The sequence below is a fragment of the Budorcas taxicolor genome, chromosome 4 (genome assembly GCF_023091745.1).
Source record: "Budorcas taxicolor isolate Tak-1 chromosome 4, Takin1.1, whole genome shotgun sequence".
NCBI classification, from domain to species: domain Eukaryota; kingdom Metazoa; phylum Chordata; class Mammalia; order Artiodactyla; family Bovidae; genus Budorcas; species Budorcas taxicolor.
This window is the reverse complement of record NC_068913.1, coordinates 89,098,109-89,121,286: the sequence shown is the minus strand read 5'-3', so window position 1 is coordinate 89,121,286 and position 23,178 is coordinate 89,098,109. Positions and strand designations below refer to the sequence as shown.

Here is a 23,178-nt window from a genome sequence, read left to right as displayed (position 1 = left end):
CTTAACCAATGTAAGTTTCATTAATTAAATTCTTAAACATTCTCTTTGTTGTTCTGTATATTTCTTTAATTTATGCCCTTTAAGCCATTTTCATCTTTATAGACAGTGTATGTTATTCTACAAATTATCAGGTATTTTCCAGTGGGATTTCCAAGGCTTGGAGAATCTTTAATTCAATAACCACTTTTTAATAGGAAGAGAATAATAAGCTATCACATTAAGCAATTTTAACTAATAAAGGAAACAAAAAATACCTTTCCTTGGCAAGAAAAGGAAGGGCAATAAAGCTGCTCTATATAAATTACACTTTTGTGTGCCTAGGAATTAAATTATTATTTGTTATCCATTTAATAAACATCATACATTTAATATACTGATTTGTAATTAGACAAATTATAATAAAAGCTACTATTTGGAACTAGAAGATTCAGTATGTTGTGTCCTTGTTTTATTAGTTGTTGGTTCTGCATGAAAGGGTTGTCTAAGTCTCAGGATCCTTATCTGTACAATGGAACTAAAAATAAATGGGATCAGGTTTGTAAAGGGCTTAAAGCAGTACCTGGTACAAAGCACTGTAAATAATAATCCTCATCACCTATCTCAAAAGGCTACTTTTGTGACATTATTCGCCAAGCACATGTACAAAACTTTGCCAAATGTAATGTATACAGCATTAGACACTGTAAATTTAATGAATGTTTGTTATTTATGATTTACCCTGCCAAAAATGAAACACAGTCTTTAAATAATCAGTTTTTGAGATATGTGTTTCTTGGCAGTTGGAGCTCAGCCAGCTGAGCACCTGAGGTGTCACACCCTCAGGGAACACCTTTTATCACTGTGGGCGTCATCAAGGATTGATAAATAGGCAAGTTTCCCCAAGAGTAAATGCCTCTTTGTTTTTCTACGTCTAAGGAGACTATGGGTAAATGCTGAAGGAAAGTCTCTCTCATGGGTACCTAACTGTGGAAGTGGCTGCAAAAACCAAAAGCTGCTATTTGGCCTCGGGGTAGACAAGCTCAGAGCCGGAAGTTTTACCTGCCTGGTGATAATTGCAGTGAGCTTCAGTTGCTTCCCCGCCAATTTGGCCACTGCACACTTGCACCTTGAGTTGAAGGCACTGTTTTCCCTATTTCCTTCTTTGTCCGTATTAAGAACACCGGAAAAATCACAGAAAGAAATTCCTAGGTGGTTCTAACACCGGGACTGAGAAATCTGCGCAGATAAGACAGGCTCCGGGTGCTGCAACGAGACGCCCACTTGAGGCCGGAACCAACAGTGACCAAGTGTGTGCTTCAATGCGCTGAGGGCTCTTCCAAACGCTAACAGCACTGGGCATCCGGTGTGCGCTCAAATATTTACTAAATAAATGTCTACACTGCACAATCTGTCTTGAGTCAAATGCATCCCAACCCAGAAAATAATCAAGCTATGTGATTATTATAGAGCTGAATCAGACTGCCATTTCGCAAATACAAAACCGATCTTGCTCATGCATCTACAGGAATAAAGATGGTTTAAAAAGAAAGCCTCTCGCGTTTTGTTTTTGATTTTCTTTTCAAGAACATTCCTCTGACTTTTACAATATGGACTTCACGATAGCGTCGGACAGCAGCAGAGCAAGAGACTTTATAAAGTCTCCTCCCAACGTTATTTGGAGGTAAACGGCTCCGGCCGCACTTTTCCGCGCTGGGGTTCAATCCTAGGTATCAATTTCAGGTCGGAGACGCCTGTTTTGGCCGTTCCCCTCACCTGGGGAGGTAGAAGGGGGCAACTCTCTTGGACCCCTGTCCGCCTGTGCCTCAGAAATCTTGCGGAAGAAAAGAAAGGTGGTGATGGTGAGGTCACAGCCAGGTCGGCGGAGGCAGAACCACTAAGCTGAGCGCCTCCGAATCTTTGCGAACCGCGCGCCTGGCACCCAAGCACTCAGCCCGGGTCGCGGCGGCGGCGGCGCGCGCACGCGCACTCCGCGGCCCCGCGCCCGCTCCTCAACATTCCATTCCACGTGTTGCTTGTTGTAGGCGCCACAGGTTCCCCACCTGCGCCGGGGCGCTCGGGCGGCCGCGCCTCTGCCGGCGGAGGTTGGAGAACCAAGAGGGCGGCAGGGCCCCGGCTCTCTGAGCAGTTCGCGAGGCGCTCGGGCTCACTCCTGACGCTAACTCCGCCTATTTAATCCCGGCGGCCCCCGCCCGCCCCTTTCGCCCTGGTGGTAGGAAACACTCCTGGGTCCAACTCGACGTGTCCGGAAAGCCTCGGTCAGTTTCCCTTTCGTTCTGCGGCAGCAGCTGCCAGCCGCTCAGCTCCTGCAGACCCGCGGGCGCAGCCGCCGAGAGTGAGGCGCCTGGGGGACCGCGGATCGCGCGGCGGGGCGCCCCCAGCACCATGCTGGACCCGTCTTCCAGCGAAGAGGAGTCGGACGAGGGGCTGGAAGAGGAGAGCCGCGATGTGCTGGTGGCGGCCGGCGGCTCGCAGCGAGCGCCGCCGGCCCCGGCTCGGGAAGGGCGGCGGGACGCGGCTGGGCGCGCGGGTGGCGGCGCGGCCAGACCCGTGAGCCCGAGCCCCTCGATGCTGAGCGAGGGGCGAGACGAACCTGAACGGCAGCTGGACGAGGAGCAGGAGCGGAGGATCCGTCTGCAGCTGTACGTTTTCGTCGTGAGGTGCATCGCGTACCCCTTCAATGCCAAGCAGCCCACCGATATGGCCCGGAGACAGCAGAAGGTGAGTTACTTGCAGGACCCGGCGTTTCCAACCTCCACTTCTTCCTCCCTGGGCTTTTCTCCTGATAAAACTGTGGGGCCCCTGCCCGCTGTCCTTCTTCAGGACACTGCGTTTTTGTTACTCTTGGAGGGCAAGGGAATCTTTGGGGGTGTGTGTGTGTGTCGGGGGTATAGTTTTTCAGCCCGCCGGGTATCGGGTTGCCGCGGACGCGCCTTCTGCCCCACGGTTGGCAGAAGCGGTCAGCTTGGCATCTATGGGGCCGATACCGGCCCGGCGGTGCGGCTGCTGCACCCGGCGGGCTCGGCCCCGGCCGGATCCGGACGCAACTCCTATCAACTTTAATTTCAAAACAGCGGCGGTGCATTCCTGTCCACTTCTGCTAGAGCAGGGCTTTACCCTGGATATGAATGAGTGTGGGATCTTCTCTGGGAAGAAGGTGTAGAAATGTTCCCCTAAAACAAACCTAACCTGAGAAGTTTTCCTGTGCTGCTGTACAACTAGGACATCAAATCCTAAGGCGGAATAGTGTGCAGCTTAAAGAGAGTGGCTGTGGGTTAGTAATTATTAGTCCCGGCAGGCCTTAATGAAATACGCTATTGATGAAAAGTAGGATTGGTTCATGACCACTTCAAAACAACGCACTACACACCCCCGCCATTCCCAAAGAGGTGAGGCATTTGTTTCAGGTGAAATGCATGCCAACTTTAGTTTTGAAACAAGACCCCCAGGAGTCCAATTTTGTAGCAGACAAAAGTAATGACTCAAATTGCCCTAATTGGGTATGTTTTCAATAGAAACTAAGAAACCCTCTTAATAGAATGTGAAGCTAGAAGGTTCGCTGGAAATCTGCACCAGTCACCTTAGCTTGGGACAGGATATGAAGACCCAGAGAGACTGTAATTTGCCCAGAGCATGCCTGGTTGCACAGAGATTTGTTTTCTGAAGCATTAACCTCAGAATGTGAGGCATTTCTTAGAAATTTGGAGCATTTCTGAATTGACTTGTGAAAAGCTGTATTTCAGAGTAAATGCAGTCTATACATTACCCTTCACCCCCATTTACCCAGCTTCTCTAAAACAAACCTAAACCAAGCAGCTGTCTTGAATAACTCTCTGGGCATGCTTATGGGGTGATTCTGTACACCTGTAGGCTAATTACCCAGACCCTTCAGGTGCCTAGCAATTCCCTGGTGGCTCAGATGGTAAAGCGTCTGCCGGCAATGTGGGAGACCCGGGTTCCATCCCTGGGTTGGGAAGATCCCTTGGAGGAGGAATTGGCAACCCACTCCAGTACTCTTGCCTAGAAAATCCCATGGATGGAGGAGCCTGGTGGGCTACAGTCCATGGGGTCACAAAGAGTTGGACATGACTGAGTGACTTCATGACTTCAGCTGCCTACCCCTCTAGGTAACTCAGTCACAGAATGCTAGAGCTGGGAAAGAAACCTTGGGATCCAGACAGGCCTCTCATTTTGAAGAAGTATTTGAGTAACATTTCCTATTCCCTAAACAACTGGCATGATCAGAGCCACCATTCCTGAGGTCAGTTTGGAGGGAGTGCCCCGTGGAGGTCTTGGAGCCTTCCATTCTGCTCTCAGGTGAGTACCACACTGTTCTCTTTTGCTTGCATTGGGCTGCACTGCAGTCACTCACTGCCTCTCAGCTCTGTAGGTCAAGTGACTTTCAACTTCAGTAGCTACAATTATAACTAAATTTTGATGTATGTTGTTTAGTCATATTAAGTTTATGACTATCATCCAGTCTCCAGTACTTCCATTCATATTGCATTTAACCTTATTTTTGGTATTAAAGTATAAAAATAACGTGTAATGAAACTAAGACTATTCCTTCTGGAATATTATCACTGAAGATGCTTTTGCAAAAAGTCACTTGCTGGTAGCTGATTCTTACTGTGTATACTTGTTGCATTTTGTTAGTAAAACAAACACTCCCTTGCTTGTTCAAATAATACAGATTTCTCTGACTCCTCTTGTTTAAATAGAATGTTTTTCCAGAAATTATTTGAATTGGCAAACAGGTGCAGTCACAATACCGCTGAGGAAATAATTTTTTATAACATTCAGACGTCATCAAAAATAATTACAGCAGAAAAAGAAGCAGAACTCTGTTTGTGTCCTGTGCAAGAACACTTGGAAATTTTTTTCCCAGATATTGAGCATTGAATGCTGTCAGATGAAGTTTTGCAAAGTATTCTTATTTTTAAGGGGGGAGGCCCCAAAACAACTTAAGTGTTTTCCCTTATTCAAAAAGCCCCACACTTTTTCTTTAAGCATGTTGCTTGCTGAAGGGAGCTGGAGTAATTCTTGGCAGTTGGGTTCCTCCTAGGACAAAATGAAATGGGAATTTAACTATATTCCTGTGAATTTGATGCTCAAACCAAGAATTAATGCCCAAAACTTTGTCTTGAATTATACAGTTGGGTTATATAAAAGAAGTGCCAGGATAATTGCAAAATCACTAATCCATTGCATATTTTTATTCTGTATCTTGAGGTAGTCAGACATCTAGTAAAAGGATTTAGTAGCTTAAATTGTTGTCATTAAAGTGCATATTGCTGCTTACTCACTCCTCCTAACTTGAGTATTTAGAAACAGAGAAATTGAGATCTAAAAGGGTCCTCATCTTTAAAAGAAGAAAACTAATCACAGGATGGTAGAAGCCTTATTCTGGCAGTCAAAGCTCTCTTGCTATTAGGTTGAGTGAGTTGGTTGAGTTTCTGTGAACCAGCTGAGCTGCAGTGATTTTTGTTTTCCTACTTGGCTAAAATGGCCCACAAAGCTATCAAGAGGTTGTATCCTTGAATTGAAAAATCGTAGTGGCATTAAACTCAGTTGACTAAGACATGACTGACTTTGCTTTTGGCTGGGAAGTTTCAGCTTAGAATAATAATGGTGGTTGGCTTATGCCAGTCTAACTTAGGACTTCACAGAAAATTCTGGAAGTGAGTGTAGAGGAGACATTGACACAGCTTTCACGAGGTGGTCACACCGCCTAAATGGTTCGCACATGATACGAATGTGAAGTAAGAAGCAGCCAGTGGCAGAATGACTTCAGTTGTGGCTAATGCTTTAGTCTCTGTTTATTCACATAATCTTTGCTCCGTCAGTTAACAGATAATGATGAACCTTGAATGATTCCAGATCATTGGTTAAAGGTGGAATCTGTTGAAACTAGGAAACAATAACAGATAATCCGTTATTACTTAATAAAGGCAATTTGTCTTTGGACATCAGCTTTTACTTCATAAAGGCAGGTTGTCTTTGGAAAACATTGAGACCCTAAAGGAAAAATACAGTCCATAGTGGTTAGAAGGTAGGGGAGAATCTGATGAACATAAAGACTGCCATAGAAGAGGTTAAATATATTCCATAGTTGGGGGCTTACAGATCGCAGGTCTCAATTTATAAGAAATTTCAGGTGTGTATGCGAAGTTTTGGTTGTCCACTCCATAGGTTTCTAGTCAGTAAGTTGCTTTTTCATTATTAAATTTAGTGACAGATATTAAAGCCAACTATCTTAAACTAGAAATAATGAAGAGGGAATTTAAAAGATTAAAATGGTACCTGATAACTCTCCATGGGATTCATATACCCATGTTCTTTGCATTTTTATGTGTCCCTGTAATCTTACTAAACTCCTTAAACCTCCTTATGTAATCACTCCCACCACTTTGCATAATTTTCCACACTAATTAAGTTTGAGAAATGTATACAAATAGTGTGAAATCGCAGATGGTGGGGAAGTAATCTCCTTTGGTAAAACTGATCAAGGAGAGAGCATCATGGGGAAATAGTATTGGGTGGAGTGACACATGGTGGATTCTTGCCTACATGTCTCACATGTGAGTGTCAGACTACAATAAGTGGCTACTTTTAGCCTTCTTTGGAAATGGGAGTATTTTCTGTGGCTTAAAAAAAACACAAAAACCGTTTCTCACTGCTTAGGTGATATCCAAGCTCAGGGAAAAAGCCAATTTTATGGAAAAAAAAAAAAACAGCTAGATTTATAAACTCCAGAAATCACATACCTTATGCTAGATGTCATTGTGCCTTAGTGCTGTGTTGTGCCATCTTCAGGACCTAAGATATGACTGAGGCCTGGTGTATAAGAACCTAGTAAATGCTTGTTGGATACATGAAGTGTCAGGTTTAGTCCATGTTTCAAAGACTTAGTGAGGTGTGTGGGCTTAGTCATTGCCGACTCTTTCCGACCTCATGGACTATAGCCTGCCTGGCTCCTCTGTCCTTGGAAATTTCCAAGCAAGAATACTGGAGTGGGTTTCCATTTTCTTCCTCTAGGGGATCTTCCTGATGCAGGGATCAAACTCGTCTCTTGCATCTCTTGCTTTGGTAGACAGATTCTTTATCACCCAGGCCCCTGGGAAGCCCCTCAGTGAGGTATAGGGAGAGGGAAAGAGTCGACTTCTCTTTTTTGAAATTAATCTTCCTAAACATGTTTTGAGACCTCTTGGATTCACCCCACCCTCCATAGTTCCCTGACCAGGGATCGAACCCAGGCCCCTGCATTGGGAGCATGGAGTCTTTAGCCATTGGACCACCAGGAGGGTTACCCCACCCTCTCTGAAGAAAGCCATGAAAATGATAATACCTGCTGCTGTATAACTAATGACTTCACAGGGGTTTTCCCAGTGCCACTACCAAATCCAAGGGGACAGACAGTGTGGAAGCCCCATGATGTGCCTTTCTTGCTTGCAGGGTTCCAGGAGATACTGCTGCTGTTGCTAAGTCGCTTCAGTTGTGTCCGACTCTGTGCGACCCCATAGACGGCAGCCCACCAGGCTCCCCCATCCCTGGGATTCTCCAGGCAAGAACACTGGAGTGGGTTGCCATTTCCTTCTCCAATGCGTGAAAGTGAAGTTGCTCAGTCGTGTCCGACTCTTAGCAACCCTATGGACTGCAGCCCACCAGGCTCCTCTATCCATGGGATTTTCCAGGCAAGAGTGCTGGAGTGGGGTGCCATTGCCTTCTCCGCCAGGAGATATGGTGATAGTCTAAAAAGCCCAGCCTCTCAGGGAGTTGGGATAATTCATGCTTTACTACTCAGGCTTTAGTTCTTTATGGGGCAAATACAAAAGGGATGGGTTATGTTGTTTTTGCTGCTTTTAATAATAGGGAGTACATTGTCCTGTGGGGAGTAAGTAGGAAACCACACAGTAAAGTGAAACCTCGGACGGAACTTACACAGTATCTCAGAGAAAAAAAAGTGCTACTGGTTTCAACTGATTCATCTATTCCTCCAGAAGGTATCTTGGGACCGCAGCACTTAATTTGGTGGAATGAGCTGTGCTAATGAGAGCTCAAATGGATTAAGTGATGTTGGAGTTTGCTTCTTTCAAAAATGAAATCAGCAGTAATTTCTGATATACATTGACTGCTTATAAAGTGAAATAAAATATTGTGTGTGTCCCTTCTTCAGTTTTAAATGGAAGCAGTTTCCTCCATTTCTACACTCACAAGATAAATAGCATAGCTTGTAAAGTCATTAAAGACCTTCAAAACAGAATTAAAGCCAGTTGCCAGGTTATTAAGTATGGGAATTATGAATGGAAAATCCCATCAGTTATAATTTTCTATGAGGCAAGCCTCCTGAGTTATTGTGCTGCTTTTTATGCATTTCAGATTAGGCCTTTTTTGGAAAAGAGGGTGGGTCTTATTGTCATGTGTTACTGCCATTTCAGGTTTTAGCCTAGGGGAAAAAATAAAACCTAATGATATCACATGCCAGCCTTCCATGTCCTTCACCATTACCTGGAGCTTGCTCAAACCCATGTCCACTGAGTCAGTGGTAACATCCAGCTATCTTGTCCTCTGTCGTCCCCTTCTCCTGCCTTCAATCTTTCCCAACATCAGGGTCTTTTCCAGTGAATTGGCCCTTTGCGTCAGGTGGCCAAAGTATCGGAGCTTCAGCATCAGTCCTTCTAATGAATATTCGGGATTGCTTTCCTTTAGGATTGACTGGTTTGATCTCCTTGTGGTCCAAGGGACTCTCAAGAGACTTCTTCAACACCACAGCTTAAAAGCATCAATTCTTTGGCGTTCAGCCTTCTTTATGCAAAGGCAGAAAGATACAATTCCTTTTTTTACAAAAACCAAAAAAGCCAAACTTGGGATTCTTCTCCTTAGCTGCACACTAGAATCATCTGGAGAGCTTTTTAAAACATCCTGTTGTTCAGATTGTACTGCAGACTAATTGAGTCAGTCTCTGGGGTTATAGTCCTAAAACTTTCCAGGTGATTCCAATGTGCCATCAGACACGAGATGCCCTGTTTTAAAGGGAAACTGCAGGGAAATGACTTCCAGCTTGTGTCTGTGTCACCTGGGCACGGTGAAAGTATTTGCAGTAGTGAGTTAGACTGCTCAGTAATTAAACCCGTATTACACATGAAGGAAAAGGTAATAGGGATGCTCTAAGCAAGGAACAAAAAACACGTCAGTATTTTAGACTTCACTGAATCAATAGTGGGAGGGCAATGCATATTTGGACTTTTAAAAGGTCTTTAATTTGATGAAATGCTGCAGACCATTAAACTGCATTAACAGTTGAATAATTTATTTGTTACAAAACTATGGATAGATTTCCAGGTTTGGAACAGAAAATACAACAGGGTAAACCTGAGTGTTTTTCATTAAAAAAATGAACTGGAAAACAGAATATAGTGAAATCTCAAGTTGGAGTTGACACTGAGCAACAACTGCGTACTTCCCAGTTGGCTCACTGGGATAGAACCCGCCTTCCAATGCAGGAGACACAAGAGACGCAGGTAAGATCCCTGGGTCAGGAAGATTCCCTGGAGTGGGAAATGGCAACCCACTCCAGTATTCTTGCCTGGAAAATTATATGGATAGAGGAGGGCTACAATTCATGGGGTTGCAAAGAGTTGGACACGACTGAGCAACTGAGCATGAATGCCTGAGCGAATTTCACAACGATTTGCTCCTAGGAGAACATTAGCGGGTGGCATTTTTCTTCAGTGTGTATGCTAAGAATGTATATGGGTTTTGCAAAAAGTAAACTTTAGAAGACATTCTCAAGTAATTGTTTTAAGTGAAGTAATTACAAACTAAGGACTTACCTGAGAGTGTCTTTATTTTTGTACTCTTTCCAAAATTCTAACATTAGGTGGACAGGTAAGGAAAGCCTCCATTTTCTTCAAACTGTGTAACTTATGTCTTTGGCTTGCATTTGGGAGCCTTCGACCTTGTAGAGCGTCATTGATGCTTTGCTTTGCTTCTTGAGATTTTATCACATCACTTTGTAAACTTGATGGTTTGAATACTTTCATTTTATAACCTCCAAGTTAGTAATGAGTTTTTATGATGAAAATGTTACTGGGGCAAAGGGTATGAATAATTAAAAGGCTATCTTTCTCAATCTGATAGCTGAGATGATACTTAATTTGCTCATTTCTGATTGCTTGGGGGGATGAATGTATATGATCTGATATCCTCTTCCCTGTTTTCTATTGAGATCATGGTTTTACTTATTAATGTGTCCCCTTCATCAGTATGTTGAAGATAGTGTTCCTCTGGGGAGACTGTTTATGTAGTCTGCCTTTCATTTTGTTTTTAAGTATAGTTCAATTGATCTTTAAGTTTCTTAAAAACTTATTTCTCATTTATGTTCTTAGATAATCAATTTCCCATTTTGAATTAAAGTTTGAATCAAGGAGTTGACTTTGCTTTTTTCCCCAAATAGCTCAGCTATTCTTGAAGCCTAGCTTTTGATTAAGCTTTATTTTCATTACTAAGGTGTTCAGTTCAGTCGCTCATTTGTGTCCAGCTCTTTGTGACACCATGGACTGCAGCACACCAGGCTTCCCTGTGTATCAACAACTCCCAGAGCTTGCTCAAACTCATGTCCATCCAGTTGGTGATGCCATCCAACCATCTCATCCTCTGTTGTCCCCTTCTCTTCCTGCCTTCAATCTTTCTAGCATCAGGGTCTTTTCAAATGAATCAGTTCTTTGCATCAGGTGGCCAAAGTATTGGAGTCTCATCTTCAGCATCAGTCCTTCCAATGAACACCCAGGACTGATCTCCTTTAGGATGGACTGCTTGGATCTCCTTGCATTCCAAGGGACTCTCAAGAGTCTTCTCCAACACCACAGTTCAAAAGCATCAATTCTTCAGCACTCAGCTTTCTTTATAGTCCAACTCTCACATCCATTCATGACTACTGAAAAAAACATAGCTTTGACTAGATGGATCTTTGTTGGCAAAGTAATGTCTCTGGTTTTTAATATGCTGTCTAGATTGATCATAGCGTTTCTTCTAAGGATATTTCTAATTTTATTATACTGTCAGTGTGGCTCACAGAGCTATTTCACTGTACTAACTAGTATTTTTACATTACAAATTAGTGTATATATATAGTCTGACTTTAAGATGTAAAGTTTTACATCTAAATCAGCATTATTGTAGTAACCCTTCCTGTCTGGTCATCTTTGCAGTAACTAAATTATCCTATAATTATGTGGACAGCTGACCTTTGAACAACATAGGTTTGAACTGCACAGGGCCCATCTGTGCACAGTTTTTTCAGTAGTAAATACTGCTGTACCGCCTGATTTACCATTGGCCTATGCAGAACCTCGGATATGGAGGATTGGAGAGTTGGCGTGCTGGCTATAATAATGTGCTGATTTCAACTGTGCCGAGGGTCAGTGCCCCTAAGCCCAGCATTGTTCCAGGGTTGACTGTATTTTCAATTTATCTTGCATTTCTAGAAGTATTCATGAATTTTAATGCCGGATTCTTTATATACTTAGGAATCTTAATACTATTACCAGTGAAAAGTAACTCCCTTTGATTCATAGTGTGTTGAGTAAAATTTCTATTCAATGTTTTATCCAATTTTAGCATTGAAACAGCTTTCTGTTGAAGAGTTTATCAGATATATTGTAGGTACCCTTAATACATACACATCCACACTCATACGTTCACCTATATATACTTACAAGCATTTGTGTACACATTATTTGCATATGTACGTATGTATGTATGTATGTGGGCTTCCCTGGTGGCTAAGTCAGCAAAGAACCTGACTGCAATGCGAGAGACCTGGGTTTGATTCCTGGGTTGGGAAGATCCGCTCGAGGAGGGCATGGCAACTCATCCTAGTATTTTTGTCTGAAGAATCCCCGTGGACAGAGGAGCCTGGCAGGGTACAGTCCATGCGGTTGCCAAGAGTTGGACGTGACTGAGCAACTTTGCCTTCCTTATGGTTGTGCTTAATGTATTGATTCACTGGGCAGAGCACACTTGTTTTAAGAGGTTGTGTCTCCAATTTTCTTCATGGATTTTGAAGCTAGTGGACATTCCTCTGAAGAGCAGGCTTTCATTTTATATTTAGTCTGCGGTGTTTTTACAAATTTTATGGATCTGTATATTTTATTGGAAGATGGGAAAAATTAAATTTTGCCATGAAACCTGTATTCTTACTATTTTAACAAATTTAGGGAAATATATTCCAAATCTTATTTAAGGAGATGAGAATGTTATTTTGGTTCTCTAGAAAAATGCGTAAGACTAAAATGCTACTGTAGTCAAAGGCTTACAAAATACTTAATATCATCAAGAACAGTTCTGAAATATAACAGGGTGAATCTAACCTACATTTATGAGCTCTGGTTTCCTTAACCAGAAGGATTGTGTATATTGTTGGGCAGTGGTTAAGTAAGGAGACTGAGATAAAACACATTCTTATTATTCCATCTCTGCTTCAACCAGGGTCACACTGCTTTTACATATTAGAACTACACACCTAAAATGACAGAAGGGGAAGATGAACTGTCTAATTATGAAAAATTTGTAATCTGAGTGTAAAATTCCATAAGAATTTCGAGAGTTTGATCACTGTGTCCTAGAATCCTAGGCTTTTGATTTTATTTTTCCCTTTAATTTCCTTATACATATTTGAGACAAGTGAAGAAGGATGTATGGTTAAATCCAACACAAATCTAATCGGTGAGGTGTGGAATCTGTGGTCCTTCAAATAAGTAGAGATCAAAGGACAGTTGTTTGGAGCTTAGTGGAAAGATTTGGTTTCAGAAGGTAAACTTGAAAACTGTCCTGTGGATAGTAATCAAAGTCATGAGCACAGCTGTGGCCAAAATAGAATCCAGCAAAGAGGTTTTAATGACTTAGTCTTAAAGAACTTCAGGATTTAAAAGATAGGAGGGAAGATTGAATTGGCAAAGGAAATGAAGGGACAGCCAGGTCTATAAGAAAGATAGGATGACCTTTGTCAGAGAAACTAAGAAGAGCTGTTTCAATAGAAAGAGGTAGGAAATGATGTTGGATGTTCAGAGGTCAAGTGTAATAAGATAGTGATTGAAAATGTTAATTGAATTTAGCAGTATGGAGATGACCGCAGTATTGCAACTCAGAAGCTGAATTTCACAGCCCAGTTTCTCAAATGTTGATTTCTAAACTATATTTTGTATGCTGAATTCACATCTGATGAACAGCTTGAGTTGTCACACAGTGACTTTGCCGCACAAAAGGTTCAGTGTTTGCATAGACTGTTTTGTGCAGGACACTGTACAAATATAAATGTATACATGTACATGCATATGTACTTGTGCTTTTGTTTTATAGACGTGAAATGAAAGTTATTAATGATAAACCTAGATTTCAAATATGGAACAGTTGAGACAGATCATGAAATATGTTGCAACCAGCAAATCTTTGATATTAGTTGGGTACTTAAGTTTAGCTGTTCATCTGTTTTGAATGAAATGATCTCAGCATTTGTGCAAAGGCTGGAATGTGTAGAAAGTGGGATACAGGACTTTCATGGTGGTCCAGGGGTTAGGATTTTGAACTCCAAATGCAGGTTCGATCCCTGTTTAGTGGACTGGATCCCACATGGCACAACTAAGACCTGGCACAGCCAAATATATATTTAAAAAGTAGGATGAAATCAGGCTGGTAATATTTTTTAGCCTAGTGGTAATTTATCCCTCCCCTGTTGTTCCCTTCCTCTTTGTTTTACTTTCCCACTTCCGGTGTCTATCATGCTTATGCGAATCTTGTCTGAGAAGAGTGGGGTTCAGCCTTTCCTCACCGTCTAAATTGCTGTCTCCTGATCTGTAAAATGAGGCTTCCCTGGTGGCTCAGTTGGTAAAGAGTCTGCCTGCAATGCTGGAGACCTGCTTTCAGTCCCTGGGTAGGGAAGATCCCCTGGAGAAGGAAATGCCAACCCACTGCAGTATTCTTGCCTGCAGAATTCCATGGACAGAGGAGCCTGGTGGGCTACAGTCCATGGTGTCACAAAGAGTTGGACATGACTGAGTGACTAACACTCTCTGTAAAATGACTCATACTTGCTCAGTAAGATGCTGTGAGGATTACATAAAATTTCTGAAAAGTCCTTAGCACATTACCTGGCGTCGAGTAGATCTGCAGAGTTTCCTTTCTCGTAATTTTCATTCAGTAAGGAATTTTCATTCTGTAAAATGTATTTCATTTAGCTGTCAAATACTGAGGCTATGTTTGAACAGATACTGTGTGCTAGGCCCAAATTTAGGCATTGAGAGTACAGGTGTAGACAGGACAGCCCCCATGAGGCTTGTGTTATAGTAGAGGAGACAGATCATTAGCATGTGTATGTTCATATTAAGGGATATTGACTGTGGGGAGGGATGGAGGCATTAGCAGCTATTTCGGGTAAGGTGGGCAGGGAGTGCCTCTAAGGAGCCAACAGTGGTTGAGCAGCACTTGAATGAAGTGAAGGTTTGAGCCACTTTATGATGGGGATGTAGAGGGGAGAAGGACATCCAGATGGCATTCACAGCAAGTGCAACAGCCTTGAAGGGGAATAAACTTGTCTTATGAAGAGCAGCTTGAGGTCTAGGGTGGCTAAGGTAGAACGGAGAGAGGGCGAGTAGGAAGTGATGAGTCTGGAGAAGTTGGCATGGGTCAGCTTGTGTAAGTTCTTTTAGGCCAGTGGTCCCCAACCTCTTTGGCACCAGGAACCGATTTCGTGGAAGACAGATTTTCAGTAGAGGGTCGGGGGAATGGTCTCGGGATGATTCAGGCGCCTTGCATTTGTTGTGCACTTTAGAATGCTGTCGCTGATCTGACGAGAGGTACTCTTCCATGGCCTGGAGCTTGGGGAGCCCTGCTTAGGCCATGGTAGGGTCAGAATTTAAGTGAGATGTGAAGCTGTTGAGTACTGAGCAGGTTCAACAAGTGATCTGATTTACATTCTAAAACAGTTTGTATCTGAGAATAGCCAGTGCCACTGCATTGCACAGTTCCAGGGACCATCATTTATGCAGAATTTAAGACCATGCCTTGAGGTCGTCCAGCCTTGAGAACAGACTGTCAAGGCAAGAGTGGAGGTCTGGCAGTGTTTCCGGTTTGAAGAAGGTGGTACTCACAAGGGGGAGTAGAAGATATCGGTAGTATTTGCTCACCATTTAAGTTCATGATTATATTAAAATGGACAATATGGAGGTAGTGTTATTTTTAAAATTATAAGGTGTTGTATCTGTTTAAATTTGTTCATGTGGTTAAAAATCAAGCCTTTCAAAACTTGCAATAAAAAGCAGTCTCCTTTCCCACTTTTTCCCAACCCCAGTTACAGTCTCCATGGGCACCCTTTGACTCTTCACTCTGATGTTTTTAATTCTTCTGGTGCACCCTTTATACATTGGATTAAGATGCACAAACCACTTTTCCTCCTCCAGCCTCCTAAAATGTCAGCTATTACTTTCTGTAGAAGGGAGGGGAGGAAGTCGGAGAGGTCGAGCTCACCTGCAAGCACCTGGCTCACTTGCTTCTAGTTGGAATGTGGTTATTTACCATTATTGGTTTCTGATAGTTGACCCCAATAAGTCCACAGACTTCTTAGCTAGGTACATGGCTACCTTTTCTCATGTTGTTCTTTTTTTTTGGTTAACCGTGGGATTGAGCATGATTATCTGCAGAGAGTGTTGGACAAGAACACAGCCCAGGGGAATGTTGACTTTATTTCTCACACGTGAGAACGGGACTGGGTCCCATGAAGACCTATGGTCTTCAGGAAAAATTACACAGGCAGTGTCTTTGTTCTTACAGAATTCAGAAAGTTAGGCCATGAGTGGCTGAGATTTGCTGAGAAGAGCGGACAGTGAGTCTTGGCAGACTGGAAGCAAGTATGTAGCAGACAGATTGTTGCCCGGAATAGTTAGGAATGTCAATGGCCATTAGGAGAACAAGCAGGGAAAATCCCCTGTGGTCCAGTTGTTAGGATGTGATGTGCCACTTTGATTGCTGTGCCAGGGTTCCATTCCTGGTTGGGAAACTAAGATCCCACAAGCTGAGAGGTGCAGCCAAATGGTTAAAAAAAAAAAAAAGTCAGGGTCTTTTCTCTGTTCCAGCTTCTGGTGGCTGGATAGAGCCAGAAGACTAAGTTCAGGCAAGTGGGATAAGAATAGAGGTGATCTTTGCAAACCTTCTGGGCCTTTCCCAGAAGAGGGACACATCCTCCCTTTTTCCCACAGGCTGGAATCCCCAAGTCAGCCACTTGATCAGCCATGTGGATGAGGACATGGTTGCTACTTGTTGAGAATCGCAAAGCATCATGTCTGGGGAAATTGGGGCCCTCATAACTTTGCAAGGAAGAGCTGCCACATGCTCAGATCTCAGAGAAACAAACTTCTGTCATGTTTGTGCTAATTTTAGGTGACTTGATTTTGGTTATAGTCTCTGCAGCAGAGGATGAGATGGTTAGATAGCATCATGGATTCAATGGACGTGACTTAGAGCAAACTCTGGGAGATAGTGGAGGACAGGGAAGCCTGGCAGGCCACAGTCCCTAGGGTCACAAAGAGTCAGACGTGACTTGGCAGCTGAACAGCAGCAACAAATAATCTCCATCATATCCACATCATGTCTACAGTTAGCCTTTTTAATTTATGTAATATACTCATCCCTCTATTTCTCAGTTTTCCATCTATAGCCATTATAGCTGTATTGTTCCTGCTGTTAGTGTTAATTACTTGCTGTTCATTTCCTCCTCTTCGCTACATTTCCAACCTAGCTTCCCTGGCAGCCTTTGTGGCCATGTCACAAGGTTCTGGGGTAAGAGACAGGAGACAATGCTCTTGTGGCTGAGGAAAACACTAAGGGAATTTGAGATGTGGGATCAGACACACTTGATTCTGAAACCATTGCCAGCAGCACCAGCATCCAGACTTTATCTGTAAGGAAAATACCCTCCCCAGGTTGCTAATCTTATTTCACATCTTGTAAGAATCATTAAGTTCTCTGCTCTTTGAGTAGTTGCTTCTAGAAATTCAACGCTGCTTAATGGAGTTGACATCATCAAGACTGTTTTTCTCTGCGAAACCCCATAATACACTTGATTGCATTTCTTATAAAATTATTTTTTGGGGAGTCTTTTCTTCTCTACCCGTCTTGTCTCCCTTCAGTGCTTCCTTAAGTTGTTCCAAATTATAAACCGGAGCTTATCAGCAGGGATGGTAATAATGCATGGCAGACATTTAAAGACAGTGGAGTGTTTTTTGGTTTTCTCCGTGATTAGGGGATTGTCACTGCTGTTTAGTGGGTGGGCTCCAGGGATCCTAGAAATCCTGGACTGCATGCTGTGTTGTCTATCATACATGACATTTGAATGCCCAGTTGGACATTTCTGTAAGGTAAAGCTGGTTTATACTTATTTGAGCCTAGAGTGTAACTCTTCATTTCAAAATGCAAAGTATTTTTTTGCATGGGTTTAATAAGTTATTTTTTTAGAACTACAAGGTCTGGGTAAATTAAAGGCAGATTGGACTCCAGTAGGAACTTTCCTGAGACTTGCTCACCGTTTTGAAAAATGTCACCAACAGCAGCGATGCTTCTGATACTGTGTTAGCAATACACAATGCTTGTGTCAGCCTTCATTTTCAGTTGTCACATTCTCTTTGATTTTATGGGTCTGTATATAAAAACTACTTAGCCCTCATTTCAAAATGTCAACACTGTTCTTTGTTTTTTTTTTGACATCTTTCAGTTAAATATTGCCTGACTTCCCTTAAATTCTGACTTCTTCGTTACATGAGGCTAGATGCATACATTCACTGTCTTGTGGACCAGCTCTGCCTAAACATTTACATATGAATAGCTGTGTTATTTCAGTTATTGATATTTTATTGTTTCTGTTCCAGTTAGGATGTTTATACTTTTGAAATCATCTCTGCAGATAATATAACCTAGGTATACATTTCATTGCTGCAGAGCAAAAGGATTATTGTTCTGTTGTCATTTGCAATTATAGGAGTCTATCAGTTAGTGCCCATCAGGAGAGAGCGATTGCACTCCAAGGGGCAGTTCACAAATGAGAGTGTCTGACAGCTTTAAGGGAGCCAGTGAAAGGAACGGTGAGGCCCTCACTACCCCTGGGCCTCCCAGGGCAGGAGGAAGGCTGCCTAACGGAGGCTGTGGATAGCGTCTAGTCACTGAGACTGTGCCTGGCAGGGAGGGAGCTACAAGTGTGACTCTCCCTCATCTTTGTCGTCCATCCTTCCAATTCCGCTGATGCTGGTCCTTCACCAGAGAGGAAACCCAGAAAGAAGGTGGGAAGCACAAGTGCTTGCTGGTGTGAGTCACTGGTGCCCCAAGGCACTGGGCAGAGTAGACAGTAAGGGTAAATAGGCCTGGAGGGTGAAAGGGAACAGCCAGCATTAGCTTTGAGTCACGATTCCGCAGAACATTCATCTCTCTCCAGTTCACCCCAAGGCTGTCCCTCGTGTGGTCTTCCTCTGGGGTTCTCTAATCTGAACTGGTGTTTGGACAGCAGGCTGCATTGTCATTCTCCTTTCATTGTTCTTTTGATTTGGTGACACTTTTTGTTTGAACCTTTTCCACTTGCACCTTTGTAAGAAAGAGTGTGATAAATTTTTCACATCCATACAAGTCTTTAGTTATCTTTATTTTGATGGAGAAATGGGCTGGCCATAGAAGTCTGGGATGAAATCATTTTCCCTCAGACCTTTGAAGGCATTGCTTCACAGGTGTTGCTAATGAAAAGTTTGAAGTCTGGCTTCATTTTTACATGACCCATTTTTTCCCTGTCTCATATGCTTCTACTGTTCTTTATTTTGAGGGGATTCTAAAATGTTACACAGTCTTTTTAGCTTTTAAAGAAGTTATTGTGCTGGGTACTTATTTACTCTCAATATGGCTGAAGGAGTGTATCTTTCAACTCTTGGACATTCTTATATTTTGTGAACTTGAAAGGTAGGGAGGCTAGGCAGTAAAGGGTGGTGTTTGTTGACCTTTAGGCTGAGACAGCTTCTTAATCTTCCTGCTGTCTTTATTAGAACATTTAAAGCATTCTATTTGGATGAATTTTCTAATCATAATCTTGAGATTGTGATTAACAAACAAGCGACTTTCTTTTCATCTGCCTCTTGGCTTTACTTCAGGAACACATAGTAATACAAAATTCAAGAGAATCAAAGAACATGACAGTATTTATATTATGTGCATATTCCATATTATATAATTTTCTATGACTTCGTTTTATGTTTGACTCTGCTGTGCATTAATGAAGCTGTTAACGGGAGTAAGGCCCAGAGATCCTAAAATGACCCTGATATGATGAAATATAAACATCTGGCTGTAGAAAGGAATTTTCAAAAGAAATGTTATTCAGCATTTTTGGCTATAGGCATTAACGTAATGATAAAAGACGCTTACTCCTTGGAAGGAAAGTTATGACCAACCTAGATAGCATATTCAAAAGCAGAGACATTACTTTGCCAACAAAGGTCTGTCTAGTCAAGGCTATGGTTTTTCCAGTGGTCATGTATGGATGTGAAAGTTGGACTGTGAAGAAAGCTGAGTGCCGAAGAATCGATGCTTTTGAACTGTGGTGTTGGAGAAGACTCTTGAGAGTCCCTTGGACTGTAAGGAGATCCAACCAGTCCATTCTAAAGGAGATCAGTCCTGGGTCTTCTTTGGAAGGACTGCTGCTAAAGCTGAAACTCCAGTACTTTGGCCACCTCATGCGAAGAGTTGACTCATTGGGAAAGACTCTGATGTTGGAAGGGATTGGGGGCAGGAGGAGAAGGGGATGACAGAGGATGAGATGGCTGGATGGCATCACCAACTCGACGGATGTAAGTCTGAGTGAACTCTGGGACTTGGTGATGGACAGGGAGGCCTGGCGTTCACAATTCATGGGGTCACAAAGAGTCGGACACGACTGAGCGACTGAACTGAAAGATAAGAATAAAATGAAAAGTTCTTACCTTATTAGTTATCCAGCTCATTTTGACCTGAGTGTGTGTGTATGTGTATGACTTCAATCACTCAGTTCAGTCGCTCAGCTGTGTCTGACTCTTTGTGACCCATGGACTGCAGCACGCCAGGCTTCCCTGTCCATCACCAACTCCCGGAGCTTGCTCGAACTCATGTGCATCCAGTTGGTGATGTCATCCAGCCATCTCATCTTCTGTCATCCGCTTCTCCTCCTGCCTTCAATCTTTCCCAGCATCAGGGTCTTTTCAAATGAGTCAGCTCTTCGCATCAGGTGGCCAAAGTATTGGAGTTTCAGCTTCAGCATCAGTCCTTTCAATGAACGTTTAGGACTGGTTTCCTTTATTTTTATTTATTTATTTAAAATATTCCATTTGGTTTATTTAATGTCAGTACATTTCTAAGTTATGCAAATTGTACATTTTAATACCGACTTGATTTTTTTTTAACTCAGTGTATTTATTTTTTAAATTTTTACTTTATTTTACTTTACAATACTGTATTGGTTTTGCCATACATTGACATGAATCCGCCACGGCTGTACATGAATTCCCAATCCTGAACCCCCCTCCCACCCCATATCATCTCTCTGGATCATCCCCGTGCACCAGCCCCAAGCATTGTGTATCCTGTATCGAACATAGACTGGCGATTCGTTTCTTACATGATAGTATACATGTTTCAGTGCTATTCTCCCAAATCATCCCACCCTCTCCCTCTCTCTCTGAGTCTAAAAGTCCTTTCTATACATCTGTGTCTCTTTTGCTCTCTCGCATACAGGTTATCATTACCATCTTTCTAAATTCCATATATATGTGTTAGTATACTGTATTGTTGTTTTTCTTTCTGGCTTGCTTCACTCTGTATGATCGGCTCCAGTTTCATCCATCTCATTAGAACTGATTCAAATGTATGCTTTTCAATGGCTGAGTAATACTCCATTGTGTATATGTACCACAGCTTTCTTATCTATTCATCTGCTGATGGACATCTAGGTTGTTTCCATGTCCTGGCTATTATAAACAGTGCTGCGATGAACATTGGGGTACATGTGTCTCTTTCAATTCTGGTTTCCTCGGTGTGTATGCCCAGCAGTGGGATTGCTGGGTCATAAGGCAGTTCTATTTCCAGTTTTTAAAGGAATCTCCACACTGTTCTCCATAGTGGCTGTATTAGTTTGCATTCCCACCAACAGTGTAGGAGGGTTCCCTTTTCTCCACACCCTCTCCAGCATTTATTGCTTGTAGACTGTTGGATCGCAGCCATTCTGACTGGCGTGAAATGGTACCTCATTGTGGTCTTGATTTGCATTTCTCTGATAATGAGTGATCTTGAACATCTTTTCATGTGTTTGTTAGCCATCTGTATGTCTTCTTTGGAGAAATGTCTGTTTAGTTCTTTGGCCCATTTTTTGATTGGGTCGTATATTTTTCTGGAATTGAGCTGCAGGAGTTGCTTGGATATTTTTGAGATTGGTTGGTTGTCAGTTGCTTCATTTGCTATTATTTTCTCCCATTCTGAAGGCTGTCTTTTCACCTTGCTTATAGTTTCCTTTGTTGTGCAGAAGCTTTTAATTTTAATTAGATTGACTGGTTTGATCTCCTTGCAGTCCAAGAGTTTGGGATATTTTCTTTAATGTAAAATAGTATAACTTTTCAGTTAAAACCAGGCTAAGCTGAATATTTTAAGCAGTTTTAGGACAAAACCAATAAAGGAGTAATGAGGGGAATTAACTTATGAGGTAAGTGTTAAGGTCAGAGAGAGGCCTGAATTTCATTAGTAACTTTTTGGCAGAAGTTGGTTCTTTTTATAGTGCAAGGCCCCCAGGCCTTGCTCCCTAACCATATCAATATATAATGGTTTCAGTAAGGAGTACCATCTGTGTTTTTTCCCCAACCAAGGGCCAAGTGACTGACAGTGAGAACATTTACACTTTTTACAAACCAGCTTCTTGTATTCTCATTAAAGATGGCTCTTCTTCAGCATATTTGCTTAAGTACTACACTTTTGACTTGAGTTTTTTCCCTCACCAGGGACTTTACCAGGCCAATGTTTTCATTAATTCCCAAATTATATATTGCTGTTCAGAGTCCTCACAGCAGAATAATCTCAATCTTCACAAAAATATATAGTCTAAAATGTCAACTCTACATAATGTGCCTGAAATATTAATGTTTACCAGGTGCTGAGATATTGTTCTTCAGAGCATGAAGGTTAAAGAGGGATAACACTCAATGATGGTTTTTGAAAGAAATGAGAAGGATTAAAAGGCATTTTTAAGTGTCTGAGGTTTGAGCTCATTTTACTTCTTTTTCTATGTTTGCTCAGAGAATGTAAGCAATCTGCTTAAGGTCATTCAGTTTGTAAATGATGGTGTTTGAGTTCTAACTCAGATCTCTGTCTCTAAACCCTTGGATCTTTACTCAGGCACTTCCTAAGGTGTCTTTTTTTTTTTTTTTTCCCCCTTGCAAGATTAGAACTGCTGTTTCTGGTATAAGAGCTCTTATTTAAAACTCTGTTATTAGGTTATACTGAAGTCAGAAGTACGTGGGTCAAATCACGTGCCCCTGGAACTTTACTGTCTAGAGTGAAAATCTGACATAAGACAACTTGGAGCATTTTTGTGATCTTCAGCAGTGGCTTTAAAAGGAAGTTTGTGGGGATTGTGTGGGAAACCGAATAGGAAATCTGAAAATGTCAGGACCTCATAATTGGAATTCTAAATTCACATAAACTGTAATAGAGTCTGTTCAACTGCAAAGGAGGTTATTGATCTCGATTCCAAGTGCCTGCTCTGGGGGCACCTGTGCCCAGCTCTTCTCATTCTGAATCTGGCTAGGGAAAGTTGTCATTTGAAAGAGCTCAACCCAGGCTTCTGTTTTACTGTTTCAACTTTTACTGTCTTTTTCTCTATTACTTATCAATTTCCAGAATTTTTTATATTCTGATTATAGAAATATGTGCTTATAATAAAGTCCAGAAACATAAACTGGGCTGAAGTACTTATGCTTTACCCAGAGGGTAATAGCAATGAGTCCTGAGCAATTCATCCTCCTTTCCACTTCTGGTTTCCCCCATTGATGATGCTGTAAACACAGTTTGATGCCTTGCCTTTTTCCTGAAAAAGAAGCACTATATCCTGAATACTTTCCTATTCAAAACACTTCTCTT

The 23,178-nt window shown here is 42.2% G+C and overlaps 1 protein-coding gene across 1 annotated transcript in view; it reads left to right on the top strand.

Annotated features, from left to right (window-relative positions):
- Positions 1–2,382: 2,382 nt before the first annotated feature.
- CADPS2 (calcium dependent secretion activator 2) overlaps positions 2,383–23,178 on the top strand; it is a 562,792-nt gene continuing 541,996 nt past the window's right edge. Inside the window, exon 1 of the mRNA XM_052639068.1 lies at positions 2,383–2,718. Coding sequence (XP_052495028.1) covers positions 2,383–2,718 — 336 coding nt within the window. The remainder of the gene's footprint in view (positions 2,719–23,178) is intronic.